This window comes from Thermobia domestica, chromosome 15 (genome assembly GCF_964235325.1).
Source record: "Thermobia domestica chromosome 15, izTheDome1.hap1.1, whole genome shotgun sequence".
Taxonomy (NCBI): domain Eukaryota; kingdom Metazoa; phylum Arthropoda; class Insecta; order Zygentoma; family Lepismatidae; genus Thermobia; species Thermobia domestica.
The window spans coordinates 184,884,489-184,906,264 of record NC_137468.1 but is presented as its reverse complement, the minus strand read 5'-3'; the positions used below and the strand labels follow the sequence as shown (position 1 = coordinate 184,906,264).

General features: G+C 36.4%; 1 protein-coding gene across 1 annotated transcript; it reads left to right on the top strand.

The window, feature by feature from the left end:
- The first annotated feature begins 221 nt into the window (after positions 1-221).
- LOC145671753 (uncharacterized) lies at positions 222-1,328 on the top strand. Its single transcript, XM_081740958.1, has one exon. The coding sequence runs from the start codon at positions 222-224 to the stop codon at positions 1,326-1,328; it is 1,107 nt and encodes a 368-aa protein (XP_081597084.1).
- The last annotated feature ends 20,448 nt before the right edge of the window (positions 1,329-21,776 follow it).

The following is a 21,776-nucleotide window of genomic DNA, read 5'->3' as shown; positions in this document are numbered from 1 at the left end:
CCTTTTACCCAGAAGATTACAATCAAGAAATCAGACGTCAAACTCACATCACAAAATCAAAATACCAATATACTACTAGAAACAACTAAAGATGTTCATGGGTATAACCTATATGTAAGTTTTGTAAATATTTTGCCTATGATTGGTTCAATCAAAGTGAAAACGGAACTGTGAAATACGTAGGAGTGACTGGTAATATCCTCGAAACGATCATAAAATTTATGAATTTTACACCAGTTCTGGTGGAAAAGAACCAACCAAGACTACGCAATATTAAACTAAGTAACGGTAGTTGGACAGGAGTAATAGGAGAAGTAATTACCTCAATGTCAGATATTTGCCCAATCACGATGTTTGCATCGCCTCAGAGGTATGAGGCGGTTGATTACGCCCCATTCTTCTACTTTGATGAACGGGCGTTTATCTGTCCTAAAGCTCATGAAGTGCCTCAATGGAAGTGCATATTCCTTCCTTTTGGAAAATTTGTTTGGTTTTCGATATTACTTACAGCAATATTTACATTCTTTTCAAAATTGTTTGTTCATTGGTTATTATCACATGGACCAACAGGATATACTCGCATCATGCGGGAATGTTTATTTGAGATTTTGTCTGTGTACCTACAGGGAAGTATGACAGTTATTCCTCGGAACAAAGTATTGAGGGTAATCTTAGTATTCTCGTTGATTATGACAATCGTTTTGACACCATTATATCAAGGATCTATGTTGAGTTTTATAATTTCTCCGCAATATGAGAAAGATCTCAGTTCTACTGAAGACATTGTGAATTCAGGTCTAGATGTTCTTGCCCTGCCTCATCACATCGCTAATTTAAAAGGATACGACTCTGTATTCACGAAAATACTGTATGAAAAAGCCGTTGCCATACCAAGCTGGAATCGGGAATATTTTATGAAAGTAGCGTATGAAAGAAGCTCGGTTATGTTAGGAGGATACTTTTCCCTAAAATATCAACAAAAGTTCTATAAAACATCTGACGGATTAGATTTATTGCACATTACGAAACCTGGCATAGGATTCTTCATGGCATCCGTCATTCTTACTAAACATTCACCTTATCTCCCGAGAATAAACTTTATTATAAATAAGTTAATAGAAGGTGGATTTATAGATAAGTGGTTTAATGATATTGGTAAACAAAATGCTTTATTTGATAAAGGTGTTAAGCATAGCATTGACATTGTGCTGTCTCTATACCACCTCCAGGTAGCGTTCTATTTTATTCTCATTGGAGCAGTTTTATGCTTTCTTGTCTTTATTTTCGAATTATTTTTTGTAAATCATGTAAAAAGAGGAGCAGCATAAAACCTCTTAACTTATGCAAAAGTAGCTTATGCATAAGAGTTAAATTTATTTTGATCACTAGAATAAATAATGATACTGAACATGTCATGAATATTCAAATTTTTATTACTGGAAATCGGTTACGTCTTCACTTGAAAGAGCTTATTTTTGGTGTCTATAACACGTTAGTTGTAAGGGATTATACGCACTAAAATAAATTGCTTTATCTTCAAATTACGAAGAAGTACTACTTAGAAGACGCACTCTAAGACGTTTCGGTCTTCCTATTATAAATACATTTCTTTATTAAAGATAAATGCATACTCTCAGTGGCGTATTTAAGATTTTGTTTCTGGGGGAGCTTTGATAACTTTCGGGGGGACTTTGCCTGAAAATGTGAAAATTCTGCAAGATATTGCATATACTTTACTATAGTAAGTAAGATTTCGGGGGGGGGGTAGCTTAAGCCCGGAAGCCACCCCCTAAATACGCCACTGTCTACTCTGGTCAGAAAAGTAATAATTATTTAAATAATAATTCCAGAATGAATATGGAGGAAGTTACATATAAACACACATTAAAAAGTTGGTTGGAAAATAGCATAGTTTGTATTTCAAAGATATATTTTACAAGGTACATTCGCAAAGTATTTCCTAGGGATTCGTATAAAATTGATTCAAATTCAAAGTTTTCCGCGTCCCCATGTGTATTGTACTAATTTTAGCGGCCCATATATGTAATTTCCATATTTATGACACTTCATATATATCCGGAATTCAATCATATACTATTATAACGCTTGGACAAAAAATTACTTTTACTTGCTTTAGATGTAACTGGACATGAATGTGGGCATATGCAAAACAAATTAGATTAAGTACTACTTTTCTGACACATCTTATCCACCCCGGCCGCCATCTCGGATTTACCGTATTGGATTCAACTTTCGTTTTTCAAATAGGAATAGGTACAAGTGACACATCAAATTCATGTAAAACTTTATCTCAAATTCACTGGTGTAGTGAATTTTGCCTTAGCCTTCACCGTTTGGAAGGTATTGCACTTCAATCTCTCCAGGCACTTCGCGAACAGACATTGTAGAGTAATATCAGTCACGCTTACGTTTTTGATGTTGAAAAATCAAAATAATTTCTAACTGGAAAAACACTTTAGGTATAAGCAAACTCTTTGCAACATTAATGTCATAACTTTATTATATTTCTGTGATTGTTATTATTTCCAAGTTATACTATAACAAGGAAGTATTGTATTATGGTCAAAATGTCTAATGTAAATCCAAATACGACCAGATTTGGGTGAAAATCTACCATTTCCGTATTGACGCCTGTGTGTCTGTATGTATGTACGTCCAGAGAATATTTCATCAACGATAAACCACGTAAAATGTTACACATACACAGGGGACCTTGCACAACTTTCTATTCGTGAAGTGTCTGACATTTAACATACAATATCTTGCAAACGGTGCAAGATAATACGGTAAAATTCACTGCATCAATCAATTTCCGAGAAAATTGTACATGAATTTGGTGTATCATTTACATCTGTTTCCACTTGAAAAAACGAAAGTTGAATCCAATATTGCGGATCCAAGATGGCGACCGGGGTGGGTACCATGTATCAGAAAATCAGTACTTGATCCAATTTGTTTTACATATGCTCAGATTTGTCCAGTTACATCGAAAGAAATTAAAAGCAATTTTGCGTGCGAGCGTTATAGTAATGTATGATTGAATTCCGGATATATATATATATATATATATATATATATATATATATATATATATATATATATATATATATATATATATATATATATATATATATATATATATATATGAAGGCCCATAAATATGCAAATTACCAGTATAAGTTCATAAAATTAGTACAATACACATTGGGCCGCGGAGAACTTTGTATTTGAATCAATTTTAGATGGATCACGAGGGGACACTTAGCGAATGTACCTTGTCAGATCTTATATATTTTATAATACAAAGATTAGGTAGTCTAATTTAAATGTGATTATATAATACCATATAATGTAACTAATAATTTTCACATTCGGCAATGGAACTCTTTTTTACCCAGATATGATAAGTGGTTTCAGTAGCATGTAATCACAAACAAATGTTCCTTAAAGGTTACTCTTTGGAAATAATCAAAAACAAATGTCCCTTAAAGGTGGAAATAATTAATATGGTTATCAAAGCTAGAACAACAGGAATGTTATCCCTAGACACAATCATTTCTCCTCATAATTCTCAAGACTTTCTTACGGCACAGTCCAAGGCAATTTCACTGATTTCTTCTGTATTAAATGTGCTATATAGTGAATACCTGCTCAAACGTTATAAAGAATATGATCAGAACTAATGTAATGTTAAAAGTTACTAAAATAAATATTCTAGTGGCTAATTAAAAAAGTTTCAAAAGCCACGTCTACAGTAGTAGTACCAGGCCCGCAACTAGAGGAGGGCCAGGGGAGGCTAGCTCCTTCTAAACTTTTCATGGCCTCTCCAGACCTCAATACAAAACGCTATTATTAACACAAAAATTACGATTTAGATATTTGCAAGAGAATTTTTAATGACTTGGCCCCCTATCTTATTCATGCCCCCCAAACTTCTGTGTCTGGTTGCGGGCCTGAGTAGTACACAGTTAATAGAGATGTTAAGTATCTTAATACTTTCATCCAGTGGGATCCCATGCGACTCGGATCTCACATTAAACTGTAGGCCCATGTCTCATACAGCCTCAGTACTGAAAGGCATGCTAAATTCCTAACACTTTGAGTGCTGAGCTCTGAAGTGCACGCTTTCCCAAAGCTAGGTTTTCTTGCAACCTTTTAAAATATTATATCTCAAAATGTAGAAAAGCTAAAATAAAACAACATACACCGTTTGAAAGTTTACAGCTTGCTCTTTATTCGTATATATAATACTTTGAATTCCAACCTCAAAAACATTACAAATCACAAATAACATTTACACGAAATGCAAGGAAAATGAATGGGAATATGAGAATTATTGTCTCACTGTTACTTACCTGACATATTTGATATTTCTGTTGCTACATAGTCTCGATCATTCTCACAATTGTCGAATAACTCTCCTTCAAATAAATCACCATCGCTGTCGCTCAGCTCTGCTTCTAAACTGAAGTGTGTTGAATTGTCCGATAGGCTGTTTCCCGCCCAAATAATAAGCATAATGGTTTTTAAACTCTGGCGATAACAAGGTATTATTTAGGGACATCACGCCATCTAATGACGAAATTCCGAACTACGAAGTCCAAGAGAGATTTAAAAACTGCTAACTCCGTATAATAAAAGAGCAAAACCGTTGAAATATATTTTGAATCAAATCACGTATAAATACGGAGTTCAGAGTCTACAAAAGATCAGCTACTCCATAAAAATACGGTATTAGCACTCAAAGTGTTAATCAATCTATCAATACATGATATACTATATATATATATATATATATATATATATATATATATATATATATTCAAAAATGTTTTTGAGCAGTGATTTTGACTTAATTAATTAACATAGTTTTTCACTCATTAATTCAGTTATCCGTATAATTCTTTCAGCGTAAAGGTATCATGAATACTCTTCCGTATAATCCGTGTAATCTTCCAGCGTAAAGGTATTATGTTACAAAATTGAGTTGTTTTTCTTTATATTATGCTCACAAAATGTAAATTTGAGGCTATGGAAAGTTTCAGTTACAGAATTAATTCTCTGTTGTATAATGCTTAGATTTAGGTTAGTTCAGAAATCCGTACATGAAATACGAGATGCTCTTCTACGAGTTTTGTATCAATGGTTTACGAAAAAGGCTAATAGTTTGGATTATAAATATTCTACTTAAAGATTAAACATGTTAAATAAGTACTTTGAAAGTATTTCAAACTTAGCTCTGTAAAACAAACCTTGAATTATCATAATAGGTGGTTTACCAAAATTGCAGTACGTCTCAAATGCTCTAAATATTTGAGCTCTTGAAGTTTTCTTTCAATAGGTTTCAACAGTATAAACAACACAATATTAGAGAACTTGCTCACTCAAAACTTGAAGCTTAATGGTTTTTGAAGGAATAGTACAGAAAGAGTGTGTGACTTATATACTTACATATTTAATAATTTAAACCATTAATTATTTAACAGATTAATATTACTTGAAAAACCTACTAAGTTCTTTATATGAAGCAGATATAAACATGAATGCACAAGAAGAAAATAATAGGTTTAAATTTCGACTGTGTGAATGTTTATTTATTAGTGTAAAACCTATTAACCTGGCTACTTTTCTAAGTTGGCCATCAGTCTATATTGGCCTTATCTTTGTAGAACCTACATTTTTTCACGAGATAGGCGCTATTTATTACACTTTAAGTTGGTCACTTGTGTATGTTGGAACTTGGCCACATCTTTAAGTTGTCCATCAGTCTATCTTGGCCTTACAAGGTTTGTTCGGGAAGTAGTCGGACTGATTTTTCCCCACCAAAACATGGTAAAGGAGGGGGGGGTGATACTGAACTTGTTGGGTGATGGGAGGGTCTCAGCTACCAGCGCACCAGTCGTCAGTCGTCTTCAAGCCTTCACGGAGTGTAGAACGAGTTTAAGGTGAACCCCTTTCAAGGTGTCATGGCATCTCCACAATGAATCGTTTGCTAGAGCTCCACAATGAATCGTTACGCGGTGTGAAATCTGCGTCAGACTATGCATGCTGCATTCGTGGAAGTACTTGAAAGACTCAGATAACGAGTCACCGGCGTCTGTCCAGCAATTACTGTATCATGAAAACTTCATCACGACAATGCTCCGAGAAACACCGCTTTTGCTGTCATGAACTTCCTAACCAAAAATAACATCACACAACTTCCCAGCCATACTACAGCCCAGATGTTGCTTCTGCGGACTTCTTCCTCTCCCCCGACTGAAAACTGTCATGAAAGGTCAGCACCACGGCTTGGTCCAGGCCATTTAATAGACCGTAAGGAGGAAGTTGAAGAGCATTCCAGTTTTTCAGTTTCAAGGAGCCTTCAGTGATTGGCAGAGTCGCTGGAAACGCTGTGTTGATGCAGAAGGAAACGTTATGTAGATTTTGAAAACTATTAAGTCGATGTGTCAAAATTGTGAATAACTTCTTTTAAAAAAAAAAAAATCAGTCCTACTACTTTCCGAACAAAGAACTTCATTTTCCACAAGGCATGCATTATTTATTACATTGTAAGTTGGCCATTTGTGTATGTTGGGACTTGGCCACATGTTTAAATTGTTCATCAGTCTAACTTGAACTTACATTTATAAAACTGTATTTTTTCATGGCATGCATTACTTATTACTCTGTAAGTTGGCCACTTGTCTATATTGAGACTTGGTCACATCTCAAGTTGGCCAGTTTGAAGCACAATTACTCTTCATGGGTAAAGTCATATATCTTTTTCTTTCACGTCTGGCTCAGTATTTGCTACTTTTAGCCGTAAGTCAGGTTAAGTAGTGAGGCAACTTGTATTATTGTTTATAGGAAATAAAGAAGTATTTTTCTTCTGCTGTTAATGTTAAACTTACCTCTGTATATTGGACAGTTGAACATTCAACATTAAACGAGATTCTCATTTCTTACAACCCTACCGAAATAACTGCTGTTGTTGCTGTTGTTACGTTTTGGAAGGTTAATGAATTCAAAAGAAGAATACTTGTCCATTGAAAGTAACTTCTTCACAAATAAAGCAGCTGATGGTATTGGTTATTGCTTCTTATGGCTCTTGACGGCAATCGTGTGCACAGAAAGTCACCCTAGCATTCATATTTTATACTACTGTCAGATCTGACGGATTTTCTGAGCTATAGGTTTCCTTTGCTTTTATCGCATGTTACAAGGGTCCTGGGTAATTTACAGAAAATCCTTAACAGATACAATTAGATTCATGATGTTGCAGATCTTAAAAAAAAAGAAAAAAAAACGCAACACCTTCCCACTGCTTGGTAGTAAATTCAAAACAAAATAGCATGTAAATCTTTAAAATCCACAAGTAAAGGCAGGTAGGTGTGAGACGAGTGGATACTCCTGTTTTCCCTAGAATCCATCTTTCATCCAAGGATCTTACAAACTAAACGTTGATTGAGATTGGGATACTGTTCCTGATGCGATGTTCAGCATCAGAAGCGAAAATCTTTTTCAAGTACGCTCATGTCCAAAATGATTGTCGCATATCTGTAAGTGTTTTCTTGTAAGAATATAATTTGATAATGATTTTGCAGGGTACTTTTAATACCGATACTATGTGTATAATCGGGAAATGTATATTTGTGGTAAATTTCATAGGAAAAGAATTATAAATACCAAAATTAGAGTGAGTAAAACAAAATATAGCTAAATGGGCAAGAAAGTTTTATTTTCGTTTTATTGTTCTTATTTACTGATCTTTTGACATGAAATTTGCCGCATACATGTCTTTGCCGATTATACATATACTATCATTATAAGAAATACCGGGTGAATTTGTTATCAAATTACATTCCTACAACAACATATTTATAGACATGCGACAATAATTTTGGACATGAGTGTACCATGGCTTCTTGGATTCGTCATTCTTTCTGAAACGCTGAGTTCCTAGACCAATCACCTAACAATGAATTCAATGTGGCATGATCAGTAGGCCTACACAGCGCTCCGTGCAATCACGTTCCTGGCGACAATTCGGACAAGCAGCAAAAGACACATTACATGACGTGGGGCCGCGGTGACTCAGTGGTAGAGCGTTCACCTCTGGTGCTTGGGGTCCCGAGCCCGATCCCAGCCCCCGCCATGTGAACTTTGTGGTGGACAAACACCGTGTGCGTGGGTTTCCTTGGGGTTCTCCCATTTCCTCCCACTTTCTTCATTCCACCATTTCATTCATTACTCATTATCACTGTCTCCTTTAGCCTAACCGGCATAACCGTCGGACGTAAAACTCAAAGATTTCATTACATGACGTGTTGGTGTGTCTAAAATACTGATATTTAAAACAGTAAAGAGGAGAAGAAATGTAGGGACAGACTTTTGATCGATAATATCCAGCTTTCACCCATTGAACTCCAAACGAGTAAAGAAACTGTAATTAGGAATCAGTGACTGAACAGCAAACAAGTCACCTTGCTTCTTACTTTAATGCAAGATAATCTACGGCACATGTATTATACTAATTTTAGCGGCCCATATCGGTAATTTGTATATTTATGGCCCTCCATATATATCCGGAATTCAATCATACATTACTATAACAGTCGTACACAAAATTGCTTTTAATTTCTTGAGATTTAACTGCACATGAATATGGGCATATGCCAGGCACGTAGCCAGGATTTCGTAATAGGGGAGGGGTCCGTGAAGAAATACGTACTACGGTTATCACACCAGGGGCTCGATCATTCTAAACTATTTTACTGCAAAGAATTATGTTGGTTCGTTTAGCCAGGATTTCGTAATGGGGAAAGGACATGACATGAAATGCTCTGGTTACACACCAGAGGATCGATCAATCTAAACTATTTTAGTGGCAATATACCCATATTGGTTTATTAGGACAATAGAATGAGGATCTGTTAGTATTTTAATAACGAACTATGAAGAATTTCGAGTAAAACAATATAACAAAAAGTATTGAAAAAGATTTAATCTTCCGAGTTTCTTAAGTTCTTCTGAGAGTCTATCTAATCGAACCGGTTTATCGATCGTCATTTGTAGTTCATAGGATTAGCATGGAGCTAGATGAAATTCGGAATGTTCCGTTACAATAATATCCATTTTCAACTTGACCCCCTATCCCCCGTTTCCTACACACAAAGCTCCTCATAAGTAAGAATAACCAGACGCTTGCTGTAGCTTTTTATTTTTAACGCTGATTCTGCTTTATCTCCTTTATTTTTTCATTCTTCTTAATTTCTTATATTTCTGATTTCGAAATTGGGGGGGTCCGGACCCACCCCTTGGTTACGTGCCTGGCATACGCAAAACAAATTGAATCAAGTACTGCTTCTCTGACACATATTACCCATGCCGGCTGCCAACTTGGATCCACCATATTGGGCTCAACTTTCAGTTTTTCAAATGGGAATAGGTGTAAGTGACACATCAAATTCATGAACAATTTTATCCGAAATTCAGTGGTGTAGTGAATTTTACCTTAGCTTGCACCGTTTGGAAGGTATTGCATGTTAACTCCCTCCAGGCTCTTCGCAACTAGACATTGCAAAGTAATATCAGTTACACTAGCGCAAATTCCGTGGGGGATGAGGGGGACAGTCCCCCCAATAATCCGATTTGAAATATGTTGTTTGGAGAGAAATGCGATGACTTGTGTCCGATTGTCACAAAGGAAAATTAAATGAAATTGATGTCCCGCCAAGAATAAGAATCAAATGTGCCTGCCTTCCAATGTTGAAGACAACTCTGCTCCCATGATCCTCCACAGCATTTTTTTTCAAATTCATAAATATTTTGAATATCGCTTTAAAAACTATTATGATAACCGTCTTGCCCGAGCCTCCCAATGTTGAAGACAGATTTGTACCGCTGGTTGTGACAAAAGGAATCAAAGTCTCAAACAAAACAGAACTTCTTTTAAAACTCAGAATTGTATACTCTCGATTTAGTACCTTATGGATTGCATTATCTAGGAAGAACAGAGTTGCTGAAAGAATAAACTGGTTAAAAAATAGCTGCTTTGCTCCAACTTTGGATTTTTAAAATATATTATTATTATTATTATTATTATTATTATTATTCGGTGCTCTTAAATAGTATTTACATATTTTAAAATGCTAATGTTTGAGAAGTATGAAGATAACTGTTACATTTACATAAACATCCAGGCATCTTTCGGGAATTTGCCGAGCCTGAAAAGATACCAATTGGTTGTCTATAGGCCCTCAGCGCCCATGGCTTGCAAACTACAACGGGGAAAGGAACCTGAGGAAGATACCATTAAGGTAAACAACCATCGAAGCTTCCTTTTCGTAGAGGGATTTCTTCCAGGGCGCTGTTCCCCTTCCCTCCGTTGCCCCTAAGTAATCTTAACAGCCAAGTTAAAAACTAGTATATTGATTTAACATTCATGCTAGTTCTTGTATATATGCTGTTCTCTCATTCCTAGTAACGTTTTTAATCTCAACGCCACTAGAAAAAAAAGTGGGGAAATAGAAAAAAGTGGGGAAATAGGAAATAAAATACTTGCTTGAATACACTCACTGATTTTGCCACACGAATAAGAAAAACTTAACTCTTAGCAACAATTTGATTGTTGGTGCTTCTTTAAATATATATATATATATATATATATATATATATATATATATATATATATATATATAGTTAATTTGTAAACCCCTTTTCTAAAAAAAAAATCGAGGTATGAATATTTTCTAACACAAATTTTCAATTTTAATAAAGGTTATTGCTGTATAACATTTTTAAATAATATAAAATGATTTTCAGTGGTATTCAAAAGATTTTCGTTTCACGTTGTGTACCTACGGTAAATCTCTAAACTATTTGAATTCAATGCTGAAACCTTAAGAAGTAGATCTAGAAGTTATGGTTGCATCAGAAATGAAAGCCTGATGCATATGAGAAAGTTTCCTGCTATCTTTTACAATCATTACTTTCTAGGAACCAATATTGAAGTCGGGAGCTGTCCCCTTAAGGAATTCTTTGCCCTCTCAGCATATGGCTCTTAGCTGTTATAATTGACCTACCAGCGACGCCCGCCGTTGAGATGCTGGTCAAAGCTATAATGACACCACCCTCTGAACCACTATGTCGGGGGCACATTACTACATGCCACCTGTAATAAAACCACTTTTCAGCCGCAATGGCGCAAGGTTACTAGAAAGGAATGGCGGTTCTAGAAAGGCGTGAAACCTTCTGGATGGCGGTCCTTCTTCCTAGCGACGTGGTCGCCTAATTCTGCGAATAATTCTGCGAAAGCGTATCGGCATGTGGTCATCGCTTCGCCATGTTTCAGTAGACGGAATTCCTAAATGGGCTAGTGGTCTAAACCCACAATTTGGAGGTTTAGCTGTAACATGTATTTATCTCACTCCTACATGTACCTAAATCATGTACATCCACAAATACTTCCATCTTAGCAGAACTGGCGCAAATCTCAGGGAGATGAGGGGAACATGTTCCCAAGGGCGCCGATTCTGGGGAGCCGAGGAGGCATAAAGTATTGTATTTATGAATATACAATATTTTGCATAATTTGAGTGCAATTTGTCTTTAAATCTTCACATACATACTTTCTGCATCTGAATGCTCCCCCCAAATTTACAGAGAAATCGGCGCCCTTGCATGTCCCCTCCAATCTTGGAACTGGAAGGACTGTCACCCTCAATAATCCGATTTAAAAAGCGTTTTTTGGGGAGAAATGTGATGATTTGTATCCGATTGCCACAAAGGAAAGTGAGGTGAAATTCATGTCTCTCAGAATAAGCCTCAAATCTGCGCCGCTGATCAGTTACACTCACATTTTTAATGTTGACAAATGAAAACAATTTCTAACTGGAAAAATACTGTAGGTATAAACAAGCAAGAACGTTGGTGTCATAATTCTAATAAATTTCTGTAAGTGATTGTTATTACTACCATGTTATACTATGTATTACGGTCAAAATGCCTAATGTAAATCCAGATACGACCAGATTTGGGTGAAGACCTACCATTTCCGTATTGACGTCTGTGTCTGTATGTATGTACGTTCAGAAAATATTTCGTCAACGATAAATAACGTAAAATATTATATATACGTGGTGTGATTGGAAAGTTTTAAGACAGTTGGCAACCCTGTTCAGGAGACAGATTAATGAACTGGCTTGAGAAAAACAAAATATTAAGTGAGTTACAAAATGGATTCAGAACAGATAGAAGAACAATAGATAACATCTACATTGTAACATAATTGATAGGAATATGCAGAGAAAGAAAAGATTTCATAGTAGCATTTATTGATATTGAAAAGGCGTATAATACACTCTGAGAAAGATATTATGGGAAGTAATGGAAAACAGGAATATCAAAGAAATTTATTATGCTTCTTAAGGAACTATATAAGGATAACAAATACGATATGAAATGGGAAACATAAAATCAAAATAGATAGACAGTAACAAAGGTTCGAAACAAGGATGTCCTCTATCACCAGTTCTATTCCTGATATACATACACGAAGTGGAAGAAGCATTGATCAAAACAAACAGAAGGATAGAATTAAGATTGCAAGGAAAAGAAAAATTTCTGGCACCCTATTTGCAGACGATGTAGCATTGATGAGTACTAATATTGAAGACATTAAGGAAATGTTAGAAGTTAGGAAAGGAGAAGAAATTGGTTTAAAAAGAAAAAAAAGCAAGTTCATGGTTTTTAGTGGAGACATAGAGGATCAAAATATACAAGCAGGAAACATAGTAATAAGCAGGACTGAAAAAATAGAATTTTAAGGAATTACACTTGAAGAAGGAGAACAATACTTACTTGAACATGAGAAAAAACTGAAAAATAAACTACAAAAATATACAGCATTATAAAAAAATAAAGGAATGTGGTCATGCAACAGATATGAGGTGTCAAGAATACTATGGAAACAAGTAGCAGTACCGGCGCTAACATATGCAAATGAAGTAATAACCTCAACGGATAATACCAGGAATATTTTACAACAAGCACAAAATCGAATAGGAAGGTTGCCCTAGGAGCAAATGAATTAAATGCAAATGTAACAATACCAGGAGAGGTGGGATGGAGTGATTTTGAAAAAAGAGAAGTTATGAGCAAAATGAAATATCTTGGAAGATTAAAAGTTATGGAAGAAAAAAGATTAGTAAAAGTTGTGTATGAGGCCACTAAACATATGAGAAAAGGGGAGAACGCAAAATGGTTTAGGAGAGTTGGGAAATTAGAAAGAAAATATGATGAAACTACCCGCTGACACAGAGAAGAAAATTATAAAATTTGGAAAAAAAAATCACCGAAAAAACAATTAACGAAAAAGCGCAGGAAAAGTGGTATGAAGAAGTTGTCAAGAAGAGCAGTTTGAAAGGAATATACACATATAAAAAGCGTTAGGAGAAAATAAATTATATGAGCAATGATTTACGAAGCGTTTTACTTTTCAAAGCCAGGTCAGGGAGCCTTGAAACAGGGGTAAGATTGAAAAAATTTAAAGAAGTGAACGAAAAATGTCAACTATGTTTTAAAGAAGATGAAACAAGAGAACACTTATTGTTAAAATGTAAAGAAACCCTAAAAATAAGGGAAACATGGAAATAGGACGATGACATGGAAAAGGAAGGGAATTTGGTTAAATTAGATTGGGGGCTAGGCTTTAATGTAAATGCAAAGGAACTAAGTGAGAAAGAAATGGAAAAAACTAAAGAACTTCTTGAATTTTGGTGGAAAAAGAAAATGGAAAACGTTAAATGAAAAAAGAGCAGTACATTTTTTCTCACTATTTTTAAAATTATTTTCAGGAACCAAACTTCCGAAGAGAAGGAAGGAAAATTCCTTGAACCTTGAACCTTGATATAATCGCCCGTTAGCAGGAAGCGGTGGCTCGGTGTGTCCTTGAGACATGTTGAAACATGCACCGATCCGATATATCTTTATTCAGTACGGTGTAGCAATCAGTTGAGTGTGGGCGTGTGTGTGTCTTGGCGGATTTTAAAGTGCGCAAAATGGATGAAAAATATTGGAACAACGCGTTTGTGTGAAATTTTGTTTTAAAAGTGGGAAATCTGCTTCGGAGACTTAAGAACTCTTAAACGCAGCTTTTAGAGACAAAAGTCTGAGCCAGTCAAACGTGTTTATCTGGTTTCACAGATTCAACGATGGCTGCGAGACAGTAGAGGATGATCTCCAGTCTGGTCGGCCTTCAACATAAAAAACTAACGAAAACATTGCGAAATTTGGCGATTTAGTGCGCTCGATCCGTAGGCTTACAATTAGTGAGATGGCTGAAGACCTGAATTTAAGTTTCTATGCGGTTCAGTTAATCTTAACTGATGATTTGAACTTGCGTCGAGTGTCCGAGAAATTCATTCCAAAAGTGTTGTGACACGAGCAGAAACAACACAGACTTGAAGTGTCCCAAGAATTGTTTAATCGAGCCGAAATGGACTCAGATTTCTTGAATAAGGTAATAACAGATGATGAATCATGGGTTTATGGGTATGATCCAGAAACAAAGACCCAATCTTCTCAGTGGAAGAGCCCAGATTCACCAAGACCAAAGAAATCGCGACAAAGTCGGTCGAATGCAAAGACAATGTTTTTTTTTTTTTTTTTTAATTCTAAGTAGTAATGAGTGCAAGAGACTTGGTCTTGCAGGTTTTGAAAATAAAAGTGACTGTCTTTGTGACTTCATCACTCTTGAACCAGCCGATTGATCTCAATAAAATTTTCAACATATATGAGGTTCGGAGTTGGGGCGTTTTTAAATACCACATTGACGGTAGAACTTAGGAGAGGGGAAAATGTACAAAATAAATAAAACTTAGTAACTCTTAAACCACCCGACCGATCTCGATAACATTTTCAAGAGATGAGTTCGAACCTGAGATGGTTTCTGTGATATCACTTTGACGGTGCAGTTTCGGGGAGGATGAGGGGAGATATATACCGGTGTATATAAAAATGATCGAAAATGACGAATATTAATGTCGAAACCATAGTTGTCGAGATCACTGACTTGAATACTGACATTTTCGATACCGTTTACGACCAAATTCAGCCCTGTAACTTGAGGGAGGCGGATATACATAAAAACGATAAAAATGACCAAATATTAGTGTCGAATCCATAGTTTTCGGAGTCGCTGAGACGAACAGTGATATTTTCGAACCCGTTTAAATGCAAATTCAGCACCGCAACTTGGGGGAGGTGGAGGAAGGAGATATATAAAAAAAATATCGAAAATGATCATTATCAATCTCGAATCCGTGGTTTCCGAGGTCATTAAGATGAACAGTGACACTTCCGATGTCGTGCCTCGCAACATGGGGAAGGAGGAGATATATAAATTTATTGAAAATGACCGATATTTACCAGTGCCGAATCCATAGTTTTCGGGGTCTCTGAGATGAACAGTGACATTTCTGATGCCTTTTAAATCAAATTCAGCCCGCAACTTAGGGAGGAGGAAGGGAGAAAAATATATAAATCATCGAAAATGACCTATGTCAGAGAGAGCTTTAGTAATAGTGAAAAGTGACTGACTAACGAAACATATTATTTTTTTAAAATTTAACCTGACGAAGTGGGTAATTGGTGATTGTAATCCATATTAACAAGTGAGACTGATTTTGTACAGTTATTTCAAATAACTTGGAGTTTGATGCTGTTATTTTGTATTTCTAATACAGATCAAAAGTATTTATATCAATGGAGTTTACACAAAAGACATAGACAATTGAGCCGTTTTCAGTTTCGAACTATTCTAAAATATTAAGAGGTTTGGTTATAATAATTATTATTTTAATTTTTTCTCTTCTTTTTTTGGTCAATATTGCTAAACATATCATCAGCAGCAGTATATTAGCTGTTCTATAATTATTGGCAGGTTACTAGTTGCAACTGAGAAGCTTAGATGTACGATAGGCCTCAGCTAGTCTCTTCGTCTTTTCAACGTAACAATTTTCTGTTTTAATACCTTCCTTCAACTACAATCTCCTTCGCTCCCTCCCTCTCTTTCCTTCCACCATATCCTCTAGCACGTCACTCATAATCCAGTTTCTCCTCAGCCAATATCCCAACTGCAGTTTCTCTTCCTCCCCTTGAGAATATCTAAAATTCTTATTTTTTCTCCAACTGCGAATATTTCTAACACCTTCTCATTCGTTTTCCGTTCAACACAGCTAATTTTCTCCTTTTTCTCCATGCCCACACTTCGAAACCCTGCAATTTTTTCATCGCTTTTGCGTAATGCCCATGTTTATGCCCCATAAAGTACATATTGGAATCAGTAAAACAAAATCTCAATATTTAATTGGAAGTTTGTTCAATACAAGTATTAGTTAATCGTGGTTTTAAAAAATCTGACGCCTTTAGACTGTAAAACTAATTTTGCAATTCATGGTATTTCAATGATCTGTGCCGTCTTGATTTTCTTTCATGCGTCTCAGGGGTAGTCTCCCCAGTTTGGGAACCAATGGAGTGTTGAATCTGTTAAAAAAATATAAAAAAGCTTACGAAACGTTGTGATTTGTCTTATAAGTAGTGAAGCGTGGGCACCCATTAAGAAAATAAAGGTCATCATCACCTATGTTGTACACTATTATCATACGTACACGAAGGCAAACTATATTACATTTAGAAAATTACATTGTATTTCCGTTACTATTGGTGCATTGTAGAATTGATTATCCCTTATATCCAGAGTAAAATTTACCTATGAAAAGCATAAGATTTCTTAAAAGCATGACTTGCAAGACCCTTGCAAGCAAGACCAAGACCAAGGGTCCCAGTGCAAGACCAAGACCAAGACTGGGTGTGCAAGGCTAAGACCAAGACCTTCTGGGTCTTGGTCTTGGCCTTGCATTTGCTTATCACTAACTCTAAGGGCATCGCGCATCATGAATTTGCCCCTAGGGGGCAGACAGTCAACCAGGAATACTACAAAAGTGTCCTTCAGCGTCTGCATGAAAATGTGCGGCGGAAAAGGCCTGCGCTCTGAAAAGAAAAGAATTGAATTCCGTACCACGACAACGCATTATCGCATTGTGCGTTCTCGATCCAGGGAATTTTGGCCTAATTCAACATTCCTGTGCTTCCGCAAGCCTTGTATTCCCCTTATTTGGCCCCGGCCGACTTCTACCTCTTTCCTAAATTAAAATTGTCATTGAAAGGGAAGAGACTTGACTCAATTGAGGACATTCAAGCAAATACGGAGAGAGTGCCTCACACCATCACTGAAAATAATTTTCAGGAATGCTTCCAGAAGTGGAAACACCGTTGGAATCGGTGTGTTCATTCAGCAGGGGACTTTTGAAGGAGATCCATCACAATAGCCTGCAAGTACTGCCATTTTTAAATTACAAGCCCAGTCTTTAAACTTTCCAATCACACCTAGTATACAGGGGGAACTGCACCACTTTCTATTTGGTTAAATATTCGTAAAGTGCCTGACATTTAGCATTCTATACCTTGCAAACTGTACAAGCTACGGTAAAATTCACTTCACCAATGAATTTCCGAGTAAATTTTACATGAATTTGATGTATCACTTGCACCTATTCCCATTTGATAAACCGAATGTTGTGATCCAATGTGGCGGATCCAAGATGGCGGACGGAGTGAGTAGCGCATGTCAAAGAAGCATTACTTGATCCAATTTGTATTGCATATGTCCACATTCATGTCTAGTTACATTTAAAGAAACTAAAAGCAATTTTGTGTCCTACAGTTATAGTAGTGTATGATTGAATTCCGGATATATATGAAGACCTATAAATCTGCAAATTACCGGCATGGGCCGCTATAATTTGCACAATACACATTATTTGGTTCTATTAGTATAATATTATATTTGGGAAACGTTCTTGTAATCTTGAAGTTAATGACAGTATTTGTTCCCAAACGCTCAGTTGGAGACAAGTGGCACCACCAACTCGTGCAAATTGACACGTTATTCCGAGCCGAAGAGTAGAATCAGCTTGAGACAGACGTCTCCAATATTCGAGAGAGGCGGGGTGACAGACGACAATAAAGAAATTTGGCGTCTCCAAATATTCTCTAATTTATCATTTATATTCGCGCAAAAACTTTGTCTACGCAACAAGTGCTAACGTAGGTTAAAGTTAGACGTATATATATATATAGGGTGTTTCAAAACAACACCGACAACGTTTGGGAGGTGATTCCTGACACCAAGATAAGACAAAAAGTAAAGACCAACTTGAGTGCATAAATGCTTCCTTTCGCAGTTATAGCTTGCCGAAATCATGAAAACTTGAAATTTAAAGGTTCATACTTCAAAACTATAGGACCTACCGAAGCCGGGTCAAGATTTCACTTAGGAACTAATATGTGCGCTTTCCAAAAATCCATATTTCAAAATCCTGCGGTACTTCCACAACAGTTTTTATAGAGGGAGTCTGGCTGCGGGCATATAATTTGAAGTACTTAGCAGCTACCTCTGTAAAAATTGTTACGGAAGTACCGAAGGACTCCAAAACATGGATGTTTGGATAGGGCATATATTAGTTCCTAAGTGAACTCTTGACCCGAATACCGTAGGTCCCATAGTTTTTTTTAGCTATGGACCTTTAAAGTTCAATTTTTCATGATTTCGGCAGCCTATAACTCCGAAAGGAAGCATTTGTGTACCCAAGTTGGTCTATACTTTTTGCCTATCTTGGTGTCAGGAATCACATCCCAAACGTTGTCGCTGTTGTTTTGAAACTGAAAGGACCTTGTACGGAAATTAGGTTTCAGCATGTATTAAAAGTGGAATTCAATAGCCGGATGGAAGAGTGGTCTTCATGTAAAATTACACAAGGTGACTGGTAATTTGATGCATTCCTTGCAAAGGGATATTCTATAGATACTTTGGAATAGTTTCACCTATATGAACCGGGAGTCGCAAATCAATAGTTTCTGAGTAATTTGCACATGCTTAATTTCTTTGAAATTTGCCGGCTAACGATAGGTGCGCTAGGAAGTTTTACCCTGACTCACTTCCACATATTGTAGAGCGATGAAATTTTGCAGGTGTAATTCTGCATACCTATGTAGGTAACGTGGTAATGTACAGCTAATCAGCAAATTTCAAAGTAATTATACATGCGCAGATTACTCAGCAAATATTGATTTGCGATTCCTGGATATATATAGGGTGTCCCAGGAGGAAGGGGCAATGCCTCGGAAAATTGTAGTATGAGTGTCTATGCAAAAAAAGTTCATATGAACATAGGTTCTAATCTCAAAGGTTTGGTCTCTATATCTTGCGAATCCTTTTTGACTTCGTATTGCTTATTACTAACTCTGTATTTATTCTACAGAGGAGAAATATAGCGGATTTGAAAAGTAATGGAATTGTCTTTCCAATGATATGTAACATGTGACCAAACTTTCAGAAGTACATAGCTCCAAAACTGTAATTTTCCCCACCTTTCTACAAGAACTTTTTCTTTCTTATTTTGATATGAGGAATGAACTCTTTCAGTTTGTCTGTAGTTCATTAACAGCCTGTTTATTTAAACTAGCAAACCAGCACGTCCTGCGCAAGCGCAGGACACTATTGTTGTCTGAATGATTGCATATGATACAAAATTTGAAATATTTATGGCTAGCAAAGTAGTTTTAATAACACGTTAATAATATCTTTAATTAAGAATTTCTCGATTATTACTCAAATTTAAGATGTTGTCGCATCTAAAACGTACCTCGATTTCATTGGGTTAAATTAAGGAAAAAAGGCTTTCTCCGCTTCAAGATTACTACTCTAGCACCACAGATAGTAGAAACTGTAGACTAGTGGGAAACTGTTGACTAGCTAAATAGTATCGTTGGCAAATGTAGCAACCTTTTCAAAAGAAGGAAGATAGCATTGGGAAGTGCAAGTTAGAAACGAATAAATTACGAGTAAATGCTAGTTGGAAACACACACACAAACACACACACACACACACACACACATATATATATATATATATATATATATATTTACAGGGTTGATTAATTCGTGTGTCAATTTCATTTGTTCACTGTGCAAAAGTGGTATGTAACATGTGACGGTGGTTACTTTGGAAGTGAAATTATTGACGGAAATTTGGGAATTAGTATTGCCATCCGATTCCCTTACATAACCTTAACTTTCCCTCAATAACCCCATTTTAAAAGACATCGATGTCATATGTTGCATATCTTTGGAAAGGTCATTCCATCACCTTTCAAATCTTTTATGTCCCACCTCTTTAGAGTAATTACATGGTGTACAATACGCTATATAAAATCAGAAAAAAATCACAACCTGTAGCTCTCAAATCGTTGAGATTAGGACAAATGTTCATATGAACCTCTTTACTTAGAATCATCCAAAATATTGCCCCTTCTCCTGGGATACCCTATATTGTAATGTACCACATACTTCTGTATACAAACAATGACATATGCTCCTGTTTGTAAACATCATCACACGGATTTACGTTGGAGTACTACACACCATATGGGATTGCTACCAATAGCAGACAACGGACCACAAGCTCCTCCTACAAATTATATGATGACAGTACAACAGTAGCGCCATCGCCGCTTTGGGACACCTTTATATTGGACAGCAAGCAGTGGACTGGCATCATTTTTCAGATCTGCCTCCTCTTGCTTGCCTGGAACACTAGGAGTAAGCTACCCTCAAAGCCTCTAATCTCCTTCTGGACTCTTGGCTATTCGTATCTCTTTGGCTTAGCCTGCTGCGGGGCTCTGTAACTGTCAACTCCCTTACTGCTTGCTTCGGAGCTTTGGGGTTTCCAACGCCAATCTGATTAGACTGCTTCGGGGCTTAGTACAGATCCTGTCCGCAACCGCACGGTCAAGGACTAACTGCTTTTACCTTACAAATTACAGAAAGTATTTTGTAGTATTTTCTGTAAATATTGTTGTTACGTTGGATTTTATAAATAAAGCGGTAGTGGGAGTCGATTCCGGACTCTGATTTTGTTAACCTAGCGCTACCTACCAAAGAAGTTTTACACTTGTATACACTGAGAAAAAAACTGTAGGTGGCGTACTTAAAAAGATAGGTTGCATGCGTAATTCCTGTAGTTTTTGGACTTAACGTACAGCAGACGTATAACTGAAAACGCATGTTTTATAATACTTTCTATATAAGTGTTCCATCTATACGTACTTTCTGTATGAAACAATGTACGCGGTCAGGATACAAATGGACGTATATAACATATAGCTGAGGAATGTAACATAAGTATATGCATGTGATATACGGAAAACTGTGAGATGTCAGACATCCTGCAACGTCATGATGTAACATCTAAGGGCAGTGCCTATGTAGTATACGGATAACGTATGCTCCGTATTGATTTCTGTAGTAAGCAAGAGGATATCGTATACTTGTACAATATACCGCTGTCCGGAGAACGGGTTTTTCTCTGTGTAGAAATTAAATTAAAACGAATTTTTTCTTCAACAAGTGAGTGCCGATTTTGTGGGAAGGTGGCCTGTTAAGACAATGCATGATAACGACTGCTGTAGGCAGGGCCGGACTAAGGGAGGGGCTTATGGGGGCCTGTAGCACCGGACCTTCAGGTGAACGGGGGCCTGCACCCTAATCAAAATCTCGACTAAGAAGAATCATACAAGATACAAAGATAACATATGGCCAAAAATGTGAAATGTATTCCGTTAGTTTTCCTGTCTAACTTTCACAGAAATGT